The sequence below is a fragment of the Octopus bimaculoides genome, chromosome 4 (genome assembly GCF_046866305.1).
Source record: "Octopus bimaculoides isolate indiv1 chromosome 4, ASM4686630v1, whole genome shotgun sequence".
Taxonomy (NCBI): Eukaryota; Metazoa; Mollusca; class Cephalopoda; order Octopoda; family Octopodidae; genus Octopus; species Octopus bimaculoides.
Window position 1 is genome coordinate 42,254,965 of NC_142931.1, and position 19,331 is coordinate 42,274,295.

The 19,331-nt window shown below is 36.9% G+C and overlaps 1 protein-coding gene across 1 annotated transcript in view; it reads left to right on the top strand.

The window, feature by feature from the left end:
• LOC106881670 (cubilin) overlaps nt 1–19,331 on the top strand; it is a 217,162-nt gene that overhangs the window by 189,361 nt on the left and 8,470 nt on the right. Inside the window, exons 58-64 of the mRNA XM_052967022.2 lie at nt 1,217–1,390; nt 6,451–6,577; nt 9,352–9,554; nt 11,759–11,958; nt 16,114–16,261; nt 17,752–17,963; nt 18,568–18,697. Of these exons, the coding sequence (XP_052822982.2) occupies nt 1,217–1,390; nt 6,451–6,577; nt 9,352–9,554; nt 11,759–11,958; nt 16,114–16,261; nt 17,752–17,963; nt 18,568–18,697 (1,194 nt within the window). The remainder of the gene's footprint in view (nt 1–1,216; nt 1,391–6,450; nt 6,578–9,351; nt 9,555–11,758; nt 11,959–16,113; nt 16,262–17,751; nt 17,964–18,567; nt 18,698–19,331) is intronic.

Sequence of the window (19,331 nt, forward strand, 5' to 3'; positions counted from 1 at the left end):
AGAAGACTGTGCTGATACGGTCATGTGATGCATATGGTTGTGGACAGCTGTGTAAAGAAGTGATGATCTCTAACTGTAGAGGGAATCTGTGGAAGGGGTAAACCCAGGAAAACATGGAACGAGGTGGTGAAACATGATCTTCAAATGCTAACCCTCACAGAGACAATGACAAGTGACCAAGACCTTTGGCAATTTGCCATGCTTGAGAAGACCCATTAAGCCAAATAAAATCGTAGTTGTGGCTGGTGCTGGTGTCACATAACTGGCATCCATGCTGGTGGAACATAGAAAACACTATTTGAACATTGGGCCTCATGGAGGCAATGATAAGTGACAGAGACCTTTGGTGATATACTGTGCTTGAGAAGATCTATCAAGCCAAGTGAAATCGTAGTTGTGGCCAATGCTGGTTTCACCTAACTGGCATGTAAAATACTCTCATTACACTCTTGGAGTGGTTGACATTAGGAAGGGAACCCAGCCATAGAAACCATGCCAAATCAGACTGGAACCTAGTGTAGCCCTACAGCCTACCAGTTTCAGTCAAACCATCTAACTCATGCCAGCATGGAAACAGACACAAAGGGATGACGATGATAAAGGAAGAGGTTCTGTTTTCAATATAAATGATAATTTTGATTATATTAAAGATTTACAACAGTAGAATAAAACTACTGTTAATCTCTTGGCTTGAGGATCATGAATTTACATCTCTTGCCTGGCTTTGCCTTGTCAAGGTATTGAGCTTGCCGTACCTCAATATACATTTTAGCTTTCAAATGCAGTGAAGATCAGTACTATATTCTCCAATCAGACTGAGTTTTCCTATTAAGGCTGATTTATTTTTTCTGTTTTGCCTTACATCTCTTATACTGATTATGGATAATAAAATTCTAATAGAGGGATTATAAAAAAAAGTTGGTGTTTATCATCAACTGGCTTTCTCTTTGGAAATCCTGAAAATGATATAACCCTAAGGAAATCAGATTATATAAAGATTTGCCAAGACAGGTCATTAACTGTCATATTTTGTTTTAAAGTAAAAGCTCTCGAATCAATTACTTAATTTAACCATTTGATCAGACACTGCATAATACGCTAAGGAATATGTTATGTGTACAATATTTCATAATGAATATATTATAGTAAATATTATAAATAGCTGTTAGTTTTTAATACATGCTTATATTTGATATGTGTGGACTATTTATTCCAGATTGCAGGGCTGATTATTTGCAGATAAGAGCTGCTGAAAACCCTTATCATGGAGGTAGTTATTGTGGAAGTAACATACCACAGTACATGATGTTCAAAGCACCAGTAAACTTTTATTTCAAAACCGATGATTCTAAAACATCAATTGGTTTTGAAATAAGCTATAAAAAGTATGGTAAGCAATTCAGTTATTCAATCCCATTATAGTCTAATATGTCATTAGTTATAATTTTTTTTTAGCTACTTAATGATTACATTTTTTCATTAGTTACCATTACGTCACAGCAATAGTATTACATAAGATATTTTCTTTCCTTCTCTTGATAAAAACAAATTCATTTATTCACCCGAAAACTAGTGTCTTTACCTGTAGTAGTTCTCACTTTCATCCTTTAATGACATTTTAAAAAGTTGTAATGGTAGTGATTCTAATTAACAAATCCTGAATATTTCACTTGAGAGCTTTTTTTCTTTTGTAAAACAGTTACAATACTTTATTTAATCATACAGGTCTCTTCACCCAACTAGTAAATGCCTCCCTCTTGTACTTTTGCTGCCAGGTTAACAGTATACTATTAGTTTGTTCATAATACACATAAATGCTCTTTAAATGAAAGTTGATTTAGTTTTTCAACTTCAACTATTTGTCTTTGTCTGATAAAGATATTATGTTGAAATACCTCTTCTTTCTACATGATTTTTACCTGGTGGAAACTTTAAACTCAGCTCTGCACATTAACAAAACAATTTATGAGGTGTAATTGCGTTTTATAGTAACGTGAGCTGCATCTTTCCATTGTGAACATCTTATCTCAAATGAAGAGTTGGTGTAGCCAAAGTGTTGGTTCTCAGGATGAGATGAACTGGAAGGAAAGAGCTGTGACATCATTGGTTAAGGGGCCTGACCGGGACAGAAAGTTGGGGAAGAAAGACCAGGGTTATCCTCTTTTGGCCTGGCACACTCACCATGGATGGACGTCAATGGAGAAAGCTAACGGGACTGGTAGTGGTATAATAGCTGCTAACAGGTGCAACAGGTAGGGCATGGGTTTTGGATTTAGTACAGTTGGACAGCAGACAATGAGAAGGTATGTGAAGCATATCTTATTTCCCCACATTACAGTTCCCTTGTACCACAAGCAATTTTGGCACTTGTGTATAAATTTATTTCTCCATTGTTGTTGTCCCCTTCCACAAGATGGTAGTAAAGATAAGGATCAGTGGCGATGCTGTCAGAGCTTTCTATGGCAAAGGAAATGTAGTGGCCTGGATCTGTAAGATCAAGGTAGTGGCCAAGCTACAAGGCATCGATGATGTAGCAGGTCTCATAGCCCTTTCCCTGGAGGAAAGAACATTGCACTGTACCTCAAGATGGATGAGGAAAACCAATTGAGCATGGTGAAGACTGAGCCATGTTTGAGAGAAGCCTATATGGAGAGAACGTACACTGTGTTTACTAAGCTGGAAATGATCAGGTGGGCAGGGGAATGGGTTGATGAGCATGCCACGGAGGTTCAGAGATTAGCCATGTTATCCAGTTTTACTGGAGATGGTCTCGAGAAGGTAGCATGACTGGCCTTCATAACTGGCCTTCGTCAGGCAGCAAGAAAGTGGCGATGAGCAAGCACATCACTCAAGTGTCAAAGGAAAACACCCAGTTGGAAGGCAGTGGTGGTTGCAGCTGCAGAAACCTGTGATGTAGTGCAACAACTGGTAAAGAAAGAGAAGACAACTGCTGTGGAATGACAACGACTGTTCATGGGCCAGTGCTTTGAGTACCAGAGACCTCACATGGCAAGGGACTGTGTGAGGATGAAGATCAGACTTGTTTGCTGCCGGTGCATGCAGACTGGGCATATCACTTGAAATTGCAACCAGGGAAAGGGCCACTGAGAAGTTGTTGCCTCCCAAACTTCCCCCACGAGCGAGTAGAAGCACTCGTGCAGTCACTGACTGTAGTTGAAATCTAGGTTGGGAGAAAGGTATTCAAAACCCTTGTGGATACAGGCTGTACGATGTCTCTCGTGGTCCTGAGGGTGACAAAAGAACGGAAGGGGACGAGTAGTGTTTCGGCAGTTGATGGCAGCGAAATTGCATTTAAGGGTAGCAACAACGTGGAGATAGCAATGCGGAACAAAACACTGTGGCTGAGGGTGATTGTGATAGACCGTGTAGTAGATGTGACTGATGTGGTGATGGGGATGAATGCAATCAACTGCCTTGGAGGTGTGAGTGTTGGAGATGTGGTTTAATTTGGTGGTGCAGGGGCTTCATGCACCATGAGTCTGCAACATGAGAGGGAACAGAGCTTTGCAAGGGACTGTACTGTTTACACTGTTGAGGACAAAGATTTTCAGGTGGTGTTTGATGGTCAGTGGTGGATAGTAGAGTGGCACTGGAAAAGGGAGACCAGACTAAGTCACTATCAGCATACCTTCAAAGGACATGCCAGGAGTGAGTTTGAAGGAGAGGTAGAGAGATGGATTAAGGAGGGTGTGCTTATCCTGTGGAAGGAGGAGGAGGTAAGCAGAGTGCTGCCAATAATGACAGTGGTGCAGCCAACAAAGGACAAAATCAGGCCAGTATTGGACTTTTGAGTGCTGAATGACTATGTATCATTCCACACGGGCAGTGAGGTGACTGACATCTGCAGTGAGATGCTGCACAAATGGAGACAGATGATAAGGGGAGTGATGATTGTCGACTTGAAGTCAGCATATTTGCATCTCCATATGTAAGTGAGAAACTGTGGCAGTATCAGCTGATGTGATATAAGAGCCAAACATACTGTTAGCTAAGCTAGGTTTCAAGCTAAATTCTGTGCTGAAGATCATGGCAACAGTGCTCAAGTCTATCCTAGGAAAGGTGGACAAAATAAGAAGGGCCACCAATTTCTATACAGCCGACATCTTGGTAGCTGAGGCTGTAATGTCTGCCAGACAGGTTGTAAGTCATGTGAAGAAGCTCGGGCTGATTGCAAAGCCACCAGATCCAATGGTTGAAGGAGCTGCACTGGGACTCAAGCTTCGAAGAGATAAAACTGGCTGTTGGTGTTTCAGAGGGGGAATGAGATCCTGGAACTGGGTACAGTGTCAACAGGGAGGCTATGAACAGTGTGCAACTACATCAAGGCATGAGCAGATAGGGCATACTGGGGAGACAAAGTGGGGAGGGAACAGCAGTTATGATGTGGAAGATCCTAGAGAGGACAAGAGTAGAAAACCCAGTAAGAGGAAATTGGCATGTGCCCAAATTGGAGAATGGGACCATATGGTGTGATGCTAGCATCATAGCAATAGGGGTTGTACTGGAAATCAGAGGCATTGAGTTGGAGGATGTGGCCTGGCTTTGAAAAGCAGATGATTACAGTCACATCAATGTAGCCGAGTTGGACGCAGTGCTGAAGGGGATGGATCTGGCCCTGAAATGGGGGCTGTACTCCATTGAAATCTGAACTGATTTGACCACCGTGTTTGGCTGGGTAGGATCAGTGATCACTGATGAAAAGCGGGTTCAAACCAAAGGGGCTGCAGAGATGTTAGTAAAGTGCTACCTAGGGATTCTAGGAGAGTTAGCTGCTGAATTTGGTTTGAAGCTGAGCATGGTCTTTGTGCCTTCAGAAGGGAATAAGGCAGACATTTTAACTAGGGTGATAAAAGCTTGGTTGGAAGAGCCAGAAGATTCAAAGCAGGAGATTGCTGCAGTGTGTTGATGAAGTGACTCAGAACTAAAGAGACTGCATGTCATGCATCATATGGGCATGAATAGAACCCTGTATCTTGCATGGAGAATTAGTGCCAATGTTATTAGACAGAGCATCCAAAAGGTGGTCAGGAACTGTGATAGATATCAATCTATTGACTCTGCTCCAGGTGTAAATGAGCAGGGAAACATCTCAGTAAAGCACTGCTGGAGACAATTGGTGGTGGATGTGACACACTACCAGTGGGGAACGTATCTCTTAATGGTTGACTGTGGGTCAGGTTGGATGGCCATTTGGAGGGAAATGAAGACGGGCACTGCAGACGACACTGTACATATCCTGAATGAGATATTTCTGGATCAGGGCCCTGTGGATGAATTGCTGATGAGCAATGGCACTGAATTTCCTTTAGAGATACTGAAGAAGATACTTGATAAGTAGAACGTGTGCCACTTCTTCAGAGTGGCATACAGGCCAAGTGGAAATGGGATCATGAAAGACATCATCAAGCAATCAAAGCTATGGTGGAAAGGGGGCACATCTTCACTGCTAGAAGCAGTATTCTGGTACAATATGTTGCCTCGATCAGGACAGGCCAAAGAGTCTGTGCCATACGAAGTGATATTCAGATATGAATGGTAACATCCAAGTAAACCATCAGAATGCCCTGCAGAAGAGAGAGGGCTTGTCTTCATGGAGGTGGGAGAGGAAGTCTGGGTCAAGCCCCTGAAGGCATGATGCACATCCCAGTGGAACAGAGGAACAGTGATGGTTGTTAATGTCAAAAATAACGTTTCTGTCGATGGAACACTGTGTCAGTTCTTGGATGTTTACAGAATTGTGCTTTGTCGGACAACAAAGGTGGAGGAGAGGAATAGAACGAGGCTCCCTCCCTACAGCGATCACAGCATGTGAGGCGTCCACCTGTGTGGATGGTAGATTTTAATATGGAGTGAAGTGAGGAGCTGATCCTTGAGATGAGATGAGCTGAAAAGAAAGGGCTGTGATATCAATGGTCAAGGGGCCTGACTGGAAAAGGGAGGGGTAGAGATGAAGTGAGGGAAGCAAAACCAGAGTTGGCTTCTTTCGGCCTGGTGCACTCACCATGAACGGACTTCAGTGGAGTGAGCTAGTAGCATTGGTAGTAGCATCTGCTAACATTAAGTGCAACAGGTAGGGCACATGTTTTGGACTTAGTATAGCTGAACAGCCAACCACAAGAAGGTAGGTGAACTGTATCTTATTTTCCCACATTACAGCTCCCTTGTATCACAAATACATAACAGTATGAGAAAGAGGGTCTACATATCTAAGCTGGAACCACTGTTATGGCTGATGATAGTAAACTGTAACTTGGCAGTTGATTGACAAAAGTACAATAAAATGATTTAGTTGGGTTTAGCAGTAGAGTACAAAAATACTTCAGAAACCATATCAACTTCCTAACTTTTTTTTATTTGTAAAGTCTCAATAATGTTTTTGTTTTCTTTATTTCATAGTCATTCTGTTAAATTTTTTCCTTGACTTTCCAGATTGTGGTGGAGTTTTAACTACTCCAACAGGAAAGATAGAACTTGTGAAGCCTGTCCATTTCTATATATCAAGAATGAACTGTAGTTGGGAAATAACTGTCAAAGAAAACAGATCAGTAGAACTAAAGTAAGTAGGAAGAGTATAACATTTTCTTAAAATTTAATCTGCAAGGAAAAGAAAAAACCTGAATGAATATGGTAGAGATATTGTCATTATTCCTGAATTAATTAGAATGATAAATTCTAATTAATAATCTGAAAATAATTAGGCTTTGATCACTAACATTAATTCAGACTGATACTAATTTTATTGACTCTTCAGAAATCAAAGACCAATTTATCTATCATAGCATTTGGAATTACATACATGCATGCATAGATACATATTAAATCTTGACAGCGACTTCAAAGTTTTGGTTTACAAGCTGTCATTAGACTGTGGTTTACTTTGGTGTTTCTGGCTTTAATGATAATGATCTTAAAGATAGAGGAAGAAAAACAAAGCAAATACAATCCTTTAAGATTTGAAATAGGAAGAATTCGGAGCTTGTGAACAGTAAAGGTCGTGCCTATAATAATTACTGTGTTGGGAACAGTAAGCCAAGATGTAGACAAATGGCTCAAGGAGATTGAAATAGAATGCGTGGTAGAGCTCCTACAGAAAATTTACCTCTGAGGACAACAAGGATTATCAGGAAGGTTCTAAGCACTTGAAAGACTGCCAAAAATGTGTGGGTACCTAAGGTTACAGGTAGTAACCTGCTACCACATAAATCCTACCAGAAATAAAACCAAACCTGAGCTTTGTTTCTATAATAATAATAGTAATAATACTGATAATAATCTGTATAATAATCTGCTTGTTTGTTCTTCCATTATACTTTAGCTAGTTAAAGAGATGGAGTGAGTGAGAGGTGGAGTAAAAGTGAGAGAGAGAGGGTGAGGAATGTGAGTAGAGAAAGAAAGAAGTGAGGAAAAAGTAGAGAAAGATGTATAAGGCTACATGTCACATGGTTAGTTGAAGGTAGGGGAGAAGAGCAAGGTAAAAAGACAGAAAAGTGAAGAGAAAAGTGTTAATGATGTGCTGCAGGGTGAGGAGGGAAAGGTAAAGAGAAAGAGATACGTTTAGGATACAATATTTAACAGAGGGTGATGTTCTGGTGGTAAGGTTAAAAAAAGGCAGATAGAGAGAGATGGACAGGGGAGGCAGTTACATTAAGAGAGAGAGTGGAGTAGATAGCATTTGTACATGTTCATTTACACTTTACACTTTAGTTTGTGAGAGAGAGGAAGAGGGAATGTGAGAGTGAGTAGAGAGCGTATAGCCAGTCAATACATTATGCTGTCACTCATGTGGTTAGTGGAAGTGAGAAGTGAAGAGAAAGAGAAAGATGTTAAAGACATGAAGAAGAGAATTACATGATGGTTAAAATGTTTGTTGAAGAGGTAGAGAGAAATATAAAGAGCTTAACAGAAATTTTTTTTAAATGATGTAACATATTATTGTACTGGAAGTGAAATAACACAGCAAAATAAAAATTATCCTTTCTCCCTTAAATAGCTTCTCTTAATTTTTTTTTGTTCTGTGGAATTTCCAAAGGTCCCACTAGTAACAATGATAATAATGATGATGAAGATGATGGTGGTGATGGTGATGATGATTGCAAATTTTGACACAAAATCATCAAGTTCAAGGGAGGGGATAAGTTGATTAGAGTAACACCAGTGTTCAACTGGTATTTATTTTATTGATCCTGGAAGGATGAAAGGCAAAGCTGACCTTGGCAGAATTTGAACTCAGAATGTAAAGACAGGCTAAGTACTGCTAAGCATTTTACTCAGTGTGCTACTAATTTTGCCAACTTGCTGCCTTATAATAATAATAATAATAATAATAATAATGATAATAATAATAATAATAATAATAATAATAATAATAATAATGACGACGACGATGACGATGACGACGACGACGATGACGATGACGACGATGACGATGACGACGATGACGACGATTGCACTGATGCAATACCAGGCAGTAGCTCTCATGACTTCTGATCTTAATTGATTGGAAGTGTTATCATATACATTGTTTTGTCTTGGTATAAGAGATGGACTACAGCAAATATTTTGCTCAATGCCACAGATTGGCTTGTCAATTGCTTGACCTTAACCAGTTGAGCATGTCCCTTGGTGGCTGACGATATGTGCATCCCTGATCATGAGCAGAAGTAGTGGGGGACCATCATAGCCATGTATTGAGAGAAAGTCTTTGAGGTTTGGATAATTCACCTTTGGAAACAAGGGTGTTTTGTTCATCATCCTTAAACAAACCTTTATTCAGGGACCTTTTGAGTGAGATGGGCTACTCAACCTGAAGAAAATTCTAACTGGGCCCCACCTGCAAGGTCACGCACTGTTTATCTTGATATGGGATCACCATGTGGCACACATATGGTTGTGATGCATGTGCCTGGTGTACCCTTATCAGACGGGTAGCCATGATGGGTATACTGGGCTTCGTATATTTTAGCCCAGTGTCACTTTGTTGGCATGCACTGCTCTCTCACTCAATAATAATAATAATCCTTTCTACTCTAGACATAAGGCCTGAAACTTTTTTAGGTTAGGAGTTTAATCGATTACATCAACCCCCAGTGCTCAACTGGTATTTATTTCAATGACCCTGAAAGGACAAAAGCAAAGCTGACCACAGCAAATGCTACTAATCATTTTGCCTGGAATGCTCATGATTATGCTAGCTTGTTACCTTAATAATAATAATTATAATAATAATAATAATAATAATAATAATAATAATAATAATAATAATTTTTTCTTTGTTTGGTGTTTTTCAGTTTTTTCTGCTCAAATTTCTCTTTTTCTTTACAATTTTCATAGGCTCAACCTCCTTTCTCCTTCAACAATTAGTTGTTATTATACTTATATTTTAATACTTGATGGAGATAATCAATTGGGGAAATATTGTGGCAGCGATTCATCTGAGATTGTTCGTTCAAGAAGTAATAAAATGACTATTAAATTTTTATCAAGATACAGTTATAATTTCCAAGGATTTGAAGCTACTTATGAAACAGTTTTTGGTGAGTATTTTAAATATCTTTACAATATATTCACTCTTTACAATATATTCACAAATTGATTTGTCCTGTAAACACATAATGGTGACACTATGAAGACACAACCACAAGAAGTAATACTGCAGTTTTTTCAAATATACATGTGTTGTCACTATCATTGGTATTTATAACAGCAGCTATAGCTTTGACAACATCAGAAAAATACCAATCAAATAGACAAGTCATTTATATTTGAGAATTCAAGCAACACTCAATTTTTTGCCCATTGTGGTTCTATCATCATTTCTAGTAAACTGTGCTCAAATTGTCCATGTACAATAAAAAAAATTCTTCTTCTTCTTCTTGGTTAACATTAAGGCCCTTTGATTCTAGGTTTTGCTTCCATACCTGGGATTTCTTCTCTAATTCTGCTACAGATCCTTTCATAAGAGTAAGGTCATCAACATATACTAGTTCCCACGGGTGTGCAGTTTTGAATTCCCCTGTTATGACCTGGAAGACTATGATGAATAAGAGTGGACTGAGAACTGATCACTGGTGAACCCCTACTTATACGCTAAATTCATCATAGCTGACTCTCACCCTACCGACAGCACCACTGTACATGGCTTGTACAGCTCTAACAAGCCACTCATCTACTCCTAACTTCCTTAGAGACCACAAATAACAGAGTAAGGGACTTTGTCAAAAGCTTTCTCCAGGTCAACAAAAGCCAAGTACAATGGCTTACTCTTGGCCAAATACTTTTCCTGCAGCTGATTCACTAGGAAGATGCTATCTGTGGTACTCTTCCCAGGTACAAAACCAAACTGCATCTCATCTTGTTTAATTCTATTCCAAATCAATTGAACTATAACTCTCTGTGTAACTTTCATGACCTGGTCCAACAGTTTGCTACCGCTGTAGTTGTTTCTGTCTAAGGCATCACCTTTACCTTTTAGCTGCTGACTATAATACTACTACACCAATCATTATGGATCATGTCTTCTCAAATTAACTATACAAGTGACTGGATTGAATCCTACACTACCAGATATTTTAATCATCTTGGCAGTGATTCCTGAATGTCCAGGAGATTTTTCTGTCTTTATATCCTTAATTGCCTTGTCTATTATACTACCGGCTGGTCCCTCAGTTGGTTTGATATTTGAAAGACTCTCCTTCTCCCATGCATTTTCCACATTTAGTAACCTTTCATAGTGGAATCTTTCTTCTCTGAGCCATTAAGTGCAAGCATACCATTATCCATTTACACACATTTCTCACCCATCACATCACTATTCTCTCTGATACACTACTTTACAATATTATTTGCAATATATTATAATAAATAGGAAGACTATATCTTATAAATGATATATTCTTACATCCAGAATATAGATTTATGTCTGTGCACTGTATGGTCTGGATTCATATTTTTAATATAATCTCTTGAAATATTATGAATTACAAAGAATGAGTAAAGACAATACACCTGCTGTTTAGGTGTTATTAAAATAGGTAATAGCTTGCATCTAAAGTAGCAAGTTTCCCTTGTTGAAGAATAACTCTTTCTTTGCAATAAACTTTGAAACAGGTTTTAAAAGAAAATATGTATGCATGTATGTGTACATGTATTCATATTTTCTTCTATCTTTAATTATTTGAAGTCATTCTGCAAGGAAGAAGCTAGTTTTTAACAAAGATATGAAGCATCATTGTTGCAAATTTACATTTTGAAATTGCAAATTGCAAATTCACATTTTGAAAAGCAAATTCACATTTTGAAATTGAGAGAACTTCTACTTACAGAGTATATTTGTAATGTGTGTGTTAGCTGATTGATTTCTTCTTTTGAAAATACCATTATTTCCAGATTGTAACATAAACATTTCCTAACAAAACTAGGTGCACCAATTATTATCATTAGTATGTATATAAGTTGGCAAGCTGGCAGAATTGTTAGCATGTCAGGCAAAATGCTCAGCAGTATTTCATCCATCTTTACATTCTGAGTTCAAATTCCACCGAGGTTGACTTTGCCTTTCATCCTTTCCAAGTTGCTGAAATAAGTACCAGTTGAGCACTGGGGTTGATGTACTCAACTATAGCTCCTTCCCCAAAATTTCAGGCCCTGTGCCTATAGTAGAAAGGATTATTGGTATGTATGTGTGTGCATGTATGTACCCATCAGTAAATATATAAATGTTATGTATATTACTTGACAGGAATCGAACAAGGATGTGGTGGACGTCTTTTCAATAAAACAGGATCAATATCATCAGTTAACTTTGAAAACATCAATCTTTATGAGAAAAATCTTAATTGTGACTGGATAATCACAGCAGGTGCCAATGAATACATTGAACTGTCATTTGATTCTTTTGATCTTCAACAGACAGAAAATTGTGAAGCTGATTATCTGAAAGTAAGTTGTCTTGGTCTTATCTTGTGGATTGGATATCATTTCTATGTTTGATGTACATATGTACAGAGTTTTGGGGCTAAATTTGATGATTTAGCTGTCTGAATTGAGCCTAAGGCCCTGTTCGAAGATGTGGGGATGAATTCCAGCATGTGGACACAGTCAGAACACCTGCCATGTCCCTTTCTGCTGAATTTGAGTCTGTGTTGGAGTTATCCATGTAATATCTTAGAGCCTTTAGTGTTCACAGAGCGCTGAGTAGCTCATAATGTTAACAATTTGATACCTGGTGTGAATCATAATGATAGAGGTAATTGTTTTCTAATATACAGATGGTTTCCAGTCATTCATGTCCACTAGTTTTTTCTCAACTACAGCTTTAATCTTTATGCTTTCCAATACCATTGATTGTACACAATACAAGCTGTTCTTGAGAAAACAAGACATAAAATTGTCAAATTTAGCCCATACAGCCTGTACATACACATAAACATGCAAACATGGAATATTACATAACTGTGCTGTTATATAACATGCTGTTTCAGTATTCAGTGAGAAACTGACTGGTATGATTGGCTGTTATGGATCTATAATACTGTATACTCTGATTAATATTATGTACACACACACAGACACACACACACACACACAGATATGTGTGTGTGAGTGTGTATGCACACACGTGCAATGAAAGTGTATTGCAAAATATGCTTAGTGTATGATCTAGTTATTTCAAATTCATTATCTCTTAACATTCTGTTGAAAATGTGTCAAAATCCCAGCCCTGTAATGATTCTGTTACAGAACAGAAATAGATAATGGAAAAAGTGATTAGAACTTTTCCCTAACATTAAAGCGTTTGTCATTTCCTTCAAAATGAATGTAAACAAGGTTAGTGCAATAGTTGTAATGTGTGTTTCAGGACTGGCTCACCAATGCTGTCCCCTGTGGTACTATCATGCAGGAAGTCCCAGTGATTGATCATAAATTTAAATAGTGAAAACATTAACACAATTCTTGCTGTAATAAATCTAGCCTATTAGTATCATTTTTCTCTCATAGTTGAGATATTCAAATATCACAATTATTCAAATTTCTATTGCCTCTAAATCACATCAATATAATTGTGAAATTCATTGAAGTGTATTTATGCCACTTATTTACGGAGTGGGAAAGATTCTAAACTGCTGACATTGACGTCATTATGTATCAGTCTCAGACAATGCATTGATATTTATTAAGATTAGTTTATCATTCTCAGGTCTTATTCATGATTAAATGAAACTTATCTTGTATTTGCTACCATCTGGATGAGAAACTGATGGTGAGGCTGAGATGTATTTAGCTGAAAACAAGTGTAGCTAGTTTTATACTACCAGATAATTTTCCATTCTCCCTATCTTTTAAATTGAGCTACAATATCTGTCAACCCTATAATAAATGCAGAACAGATAAAAATATTGTAAATATTGTAATTCATCGAATTCAGAAAATTTTTCATGAGATGGAAATTACAGTACACCCCTGTCCCTCCTTGTAGAGGCAGAAGATGAAGTCACAGAAAAAAAAATGTTTTATTTTAGAGTAATTTCATCACACTCATTAAAAAGCTACCCGAAGAAGATGTAACGAAAACTGTATTTTATAGCTAATAAATAATAAGAGGCATTTCATTCCATCTTTTGATGCATTTGTCGAGACAGAAGATATTGTCAGAGTTCTAAGATTTTACACCAGTTATTTTGATGTCTGTTCACAACTTTTCCACACTACCCTCACCACAAAATCGAAAATTGTGAAAAAAAGCTCCACCCTAGTATATACATATATATGAACAGTAGTAACATCTGATTTCAAATCTCAGTGTTTGAATGTTTAGTTTATAAATATTTATGCACCATGTGCTCTGTTTTTGGTGCAAAACAAAACCAGTTGCACAGTCAGAGTTTAACGTGACAGTCATGGATTATTAACCGGTAGGCCACACCGATGAGGCTCAGGGTTTAAATACCTAAAAGCCGAAACCTGGTTTGTGGATGTCCCTAATTGCATAATATTTTTATTTGTACTGTTAAATGTTTTAATTCTTTCTGTTTTCCTCGCGTACTGTTTTTCTCTGTTACCTTGGTGCGCTACGGTGGATTAATTTAAGACTTTAGCTCTTATTTCTAGCAGGTAGATGCTTGTTAAGCATCATTACGCTTTGAGCAAATTTATAATTCATAGCTATTTAATGCTATTACATCTGCGATCCACCTATGTCACTGCTGGTGATATCATCAATTTTAAAATTTATCCACAGATGATATGAACAGTAGTAACATCTGATTTCAAATCTCAGTGTTTGAATGTTTAGTTTATATATATATACCCAACCCATACTAGCATGGAAAGCGGACGTTAAACGATTAAACGATATATATATATATTATCATCATCATCATTTAATGTCTGCTTTCCATACTGGCATGGGCTAGATGGCTTGACTGGAAGTGATAAATCAGAGAGCGGCACCAAGTTCCAGTCTGATTTGGCATGATTTCTACAGATGGATGTTGTTCCTAATGCCAACCACTCCGAGAGGGTAATAAGTGCTTCTTACGTGGCCGCGGTGTGGGTGCCATTTACATGACAATAGTAACAGCCATGACTACCATTTCATGGGTGCCACTTAGATGACACTGGTAATAGCCACGACTATGGTTTCACTTGGCTTGGAAAGTCTTCTCAAGCACAGCTTATCACCAAGGTTTCAGTCACTTGTCATCGCTTCTGTGAAGCCCAACATTTGAAGATTATGCTACTGGCAAAGGCCATGATTACAATTTCATAGGTGCCATTTACATGTCACCAGCAACGACCAACGACAACAATTTTACTTGGCTTGACAAATCTTCTTAAGCACAACATATTGCCAAAGGTCTCTGTCACTAGTCATCGCCTCTATGATGCCCAATATTTGAAGATCATGCTTCACTACCTCATCCCATGTCTTCCTGGATCTATCCCTTCCACAGGTTCCCTCCACAGTTAGAGGTCAGCTCTTCTTTATGCAGATGTCCTCATCCATATGCATCACATGACCATATCAGTACAGTCTTCTCTCTTGCACACCACACCCGATGCCTCTTATGCCCAACTTTTCTCTCAAGATGCTTATACTCTGTTGTGCATGTACACTGACATTACACATCCAGTGAAGCATACTAACTTCATTTCTTTCAAGCCTACACATGTCCTCGGCAGTCACAGCCCATGTTTCACTGCCATGTAGCATGGCTGTTCACACACAAGCATCATACAATCTGCCTTTCACTCTGAGGGAGAGACCTTTAGTTACCAACAGATGTAGAAGCTCTCAGAACTTTGTCCAGCTTATTCTTATTCTAGCAGCAATATTCTCAGAGCATATACCTCTACTATTGACTTGGTTACTTAGATAATAAAAGCTGTCAACTACTTCTAGCTATCCTTCCTCTGCATTTGATGGAGTCTATAAATATATATATAGAATAAATAAGTACCAAGTTTAAAAACAAAGTAAGCACTGGAGGCAATTTGTTTGACTAAAATTCTTTAAGGTGGTGTCCCAGTATGGCCACAGTCTAATGATTGAAATAAGTAAACGATAAAAGATCATGATGCAGAAATACCAGATGGTTAACACAACGCAACATTGAAAATAATTAAAAATAAAGTTTTTTAAAACTCAATTCAAAATCAATATTTAAAACATTTTACACACAAGTCAAGTAATTGAACTTCTGAGCCATTTATCAGGACTTCAAACTTGATTTTATTATATGCACTTTAAAAGGGTACATTTATTATCTCACAAACTTGTCTTGTTCTGCCTCTGTTAAAGGTTAAATTGTACCTGCTTAAAAATGTTGGACTAATTCACCAGGCCATGACTCTTAGGAAAACGAAAAAAAAGAAGAATGAAGCAACAAATAAAATAAAATCATTAATTCATTTATAAATTGATTAGCTTATAAACATTTCACAACTTTTTTTTCTGTTTCCATAGAAACATCTGTATTGAAATAAATGTTATAATAGACTATTGAAGATGTTAAAGATTTGGGATTTGGGTTTAAATAATCTGAAATACATGTTTCAAGTTTCACAACTCCTTGTAATTTTTTTAATGTTAAGGTATTTAATCATCTGGAATCAAAAAAACTTTGTGGCTCAACAATTCCATCAAACATAACTTCATCAACAAATACAATACATTTAACATTCAAAACGGATGATGAGACTGAAAGATCAGGTTTTAAAATGACATACAGAATAGTAACAAGTAAGTTCTTGTTTCTTCTTGCATAATGAAACTGGAAATTGTTTTACCTGTCTATCTGTCTGTTTGTCTTTGTCTAACTGTTTCTGTCTTTGTCTCTCTGTCTGTCTCTCTATCTGTTTATCTGTCTGTCCCTCTATCTATTTGTCCATCTATCTATGTCTGCTGTCTCTATCTTTATATATCTCTTTCCATATATCCATCACCTTCATTCTCTCTCTCTCTCTCTCCCTCTCTCTCTCCTCTCCCTCCTCCCCTCCTCATCTCTCTTCCTTGCTCTCTACTTGTCTGTCTATCATTTTGTGTATCTGCCTATACTTAGATATTTTTGGATAAATCTGTTTGTTATAATCATATCATAGTTATACTTAGAGCTTTAAAACATTAAAATAATATAAAAATATTTTAATAGCAATAAAATGTTATAAAAATCAGCAAATTCTTGTGGATTTCATAAATGTATTCTTTAATTCTTTCAAATTTATCACAAATAAAACTTCACTCTATAACCAAATCATTTGTAAGATCTCATTTCATTATTTGCTTTACAACTTTCAAGGTCTAATTGATCTTTCATTGTCACCTCACTGCCAAAAGTTCATCCTAAATACAAATTTTGTGTAAGTCCAGAAAACAATTCAGCCCCTATCAGTTGCAAATCCTCTACAAACCTCAAGTAAGCCCATAACCAAAGTACTCTCATATATCTATAGTATTGCTGCAACTACATGTATGAAGATCTAAAACAAAGGCAGTCCACCTAGCTGGCAAAGGTTTACTCAGAAATATATTGCAACAAATGACTTACATACATGCTATTTCTTGTCTCAGCTTATTACATCTGTAACAGCTTTTATAGGGATGTTAGCTCTATTAAAACATAGTTTAAAAATAAATGTTCTATGATCAATCCTTGCTTAAAGTTGCCTGTATTTTATTTTTAATCTCCTTTGCAGCTACAAAAAAATATATTGTGGAAATCAATTACCGCCAGTATTTTATTCATTAGGAAATTCTGTTGAAATCAGCTACAGATCTCTTTCACTATCAGAAACACCAAAATTTGAATTGTCCTTCAAACTTGCAAACTGCATACTCCCTCCATTTAGGCCAACCTGACTCACCTGTCCTTTCTCCTTCCCTGACTCCTTTTGTTACACCTAGATCCTGGACTAAACACTTTGGTTAACGCTTTTGTTTTAGACAGTTTCCCTCTATAATTTTCTTCTTATCCATGTTTTCCTAGAAGTCTTAGAACTACAATTACTCAAGCTAATCATCTGCATTGATCTCCTCAGCCTTGCAGGACCTAGATGAACTAGATACAAAGTAACTTTTTAACTGTTCAACTTCTATAATATCATTTCAGTTAGATGAGATTCTATAGAGTAGTTACTGGTGATAATCATTAAATGTACTGCCAGTAATGTAGACTTAAGAGTGTTAAAGACTTAAATGTGGTATTATGGATGTTATTGTTTTTTTTTTTTCAGTTGAGTGTGGAGGAAGATATAATGGTACTACAGAATCTCAGAATATTTCTGGACCAACAGTTTCTACTAGTATGGAGCATGTAACAATGTGCCGCTGGATTCTTACTGTTCCAACAAATCTAAATGTTAGAATACAAGTTACTCTAATGAATATGAGCCAGAACTGTTTAGAAGACTACATTTTGTTCAAATGCTTAAGAATGCCAAATATGGTATGACTTCAATTTTTAAAAAATCTTTTTTTATGTGTGTATGATGATGATATTGATGACTACTATTGCTGGTACCATAATTAATACCATTTCATTATTGATTTCATGGTTTCTTTTTAACAATGATTATCTTTCTTCGAATTTCTTCTTAATCATAAAAATCATCTTTATATTTTTTCTTTTGACTCTTTTTCAAGATTATGTATACATTCCATGTATGATATCCAAAATTTGCTTATTCATATTTTGCACAATTATCCTGCTCACATGATATTCAAACTATTATCCAACAGAATTAATTATACACCCATTTCCTTGCTTAAGACTACAAAATTAAAGGGCAACTAAGTACTCAATTTTAACAAATTTTCATTCTCTGTATATGTACATTCCAGCCTCTCAGGCCCCCAGTAAGGATTTGTGTAATGTTAATAATGTTAATAGTCTTTTGAACTCCAAGAAAAATCTCCCCACCCCTCTCTCTCTCACACACACAAGCTTTTATAGGGATGTTAGCTCTATTAAAACATAGTTTAAAAATAAATGTTCTATGATCAATCCTTGCTTAAAGTTGCCTGTATTTTATTTTTGATCTCCTTTGCAGCTACAAAACATATATTGTGGAAATCAGTTACCACCAGTATTTTATTCATTAGGAAATTCTGTTGAAATCAGCTACAGATCTCTTTCACTATCAGAAACACCAAAATTTGAATTGTCCTTCGAACTTTCAGGTAAAATGATACAGTTGGTTTTAAAGATATTTAATTTTCATAGGAGAATATTGTAGTTTGCTTGAAGCATTGTGTATTTTTTGTAAAATATAATGTCTTGAATGGTACAACACTGCACTATAATAACAACAATAGACTATAATAACTGTTATAATTCAATTATCCATAGTTTGATATAATAATAGTATTTTGGAATACAAAAATTCTTTCTTCAGATATCGCTAGGAATTGTTCGAGTCACTGCTACAATCGGTTTTCCAACGGTTACTGCAATTTTTTTTTCTAGAAGCATCTCTGCAGTGGTCTCACAAAGCTCCTTCTGGAATCCCTCATGAGAAGTGCATGAGCATCCATGTCTCAGGCTCGTATGTTTTGGCACATCCATAGTGCTGCTTCTAAGTTATGTATTATACTTGCAGTTTCTATTTTTTTTTCCCCTCTTTCTTTTTTTTAAAATAGGACATGAGCATGTTATCAAAAATGAACCTACACACATCCAGATATAGCTAAATAGTATATTGATTGCCAACCTCCATTCTATTGTTAATTTGGGGCCCTAGTCTGTCTATGAGGATAGCTTCCTTTATTCTTAGATTACCCAAATTTCTTTCATTGGCCTTAATTGTGACTGTTA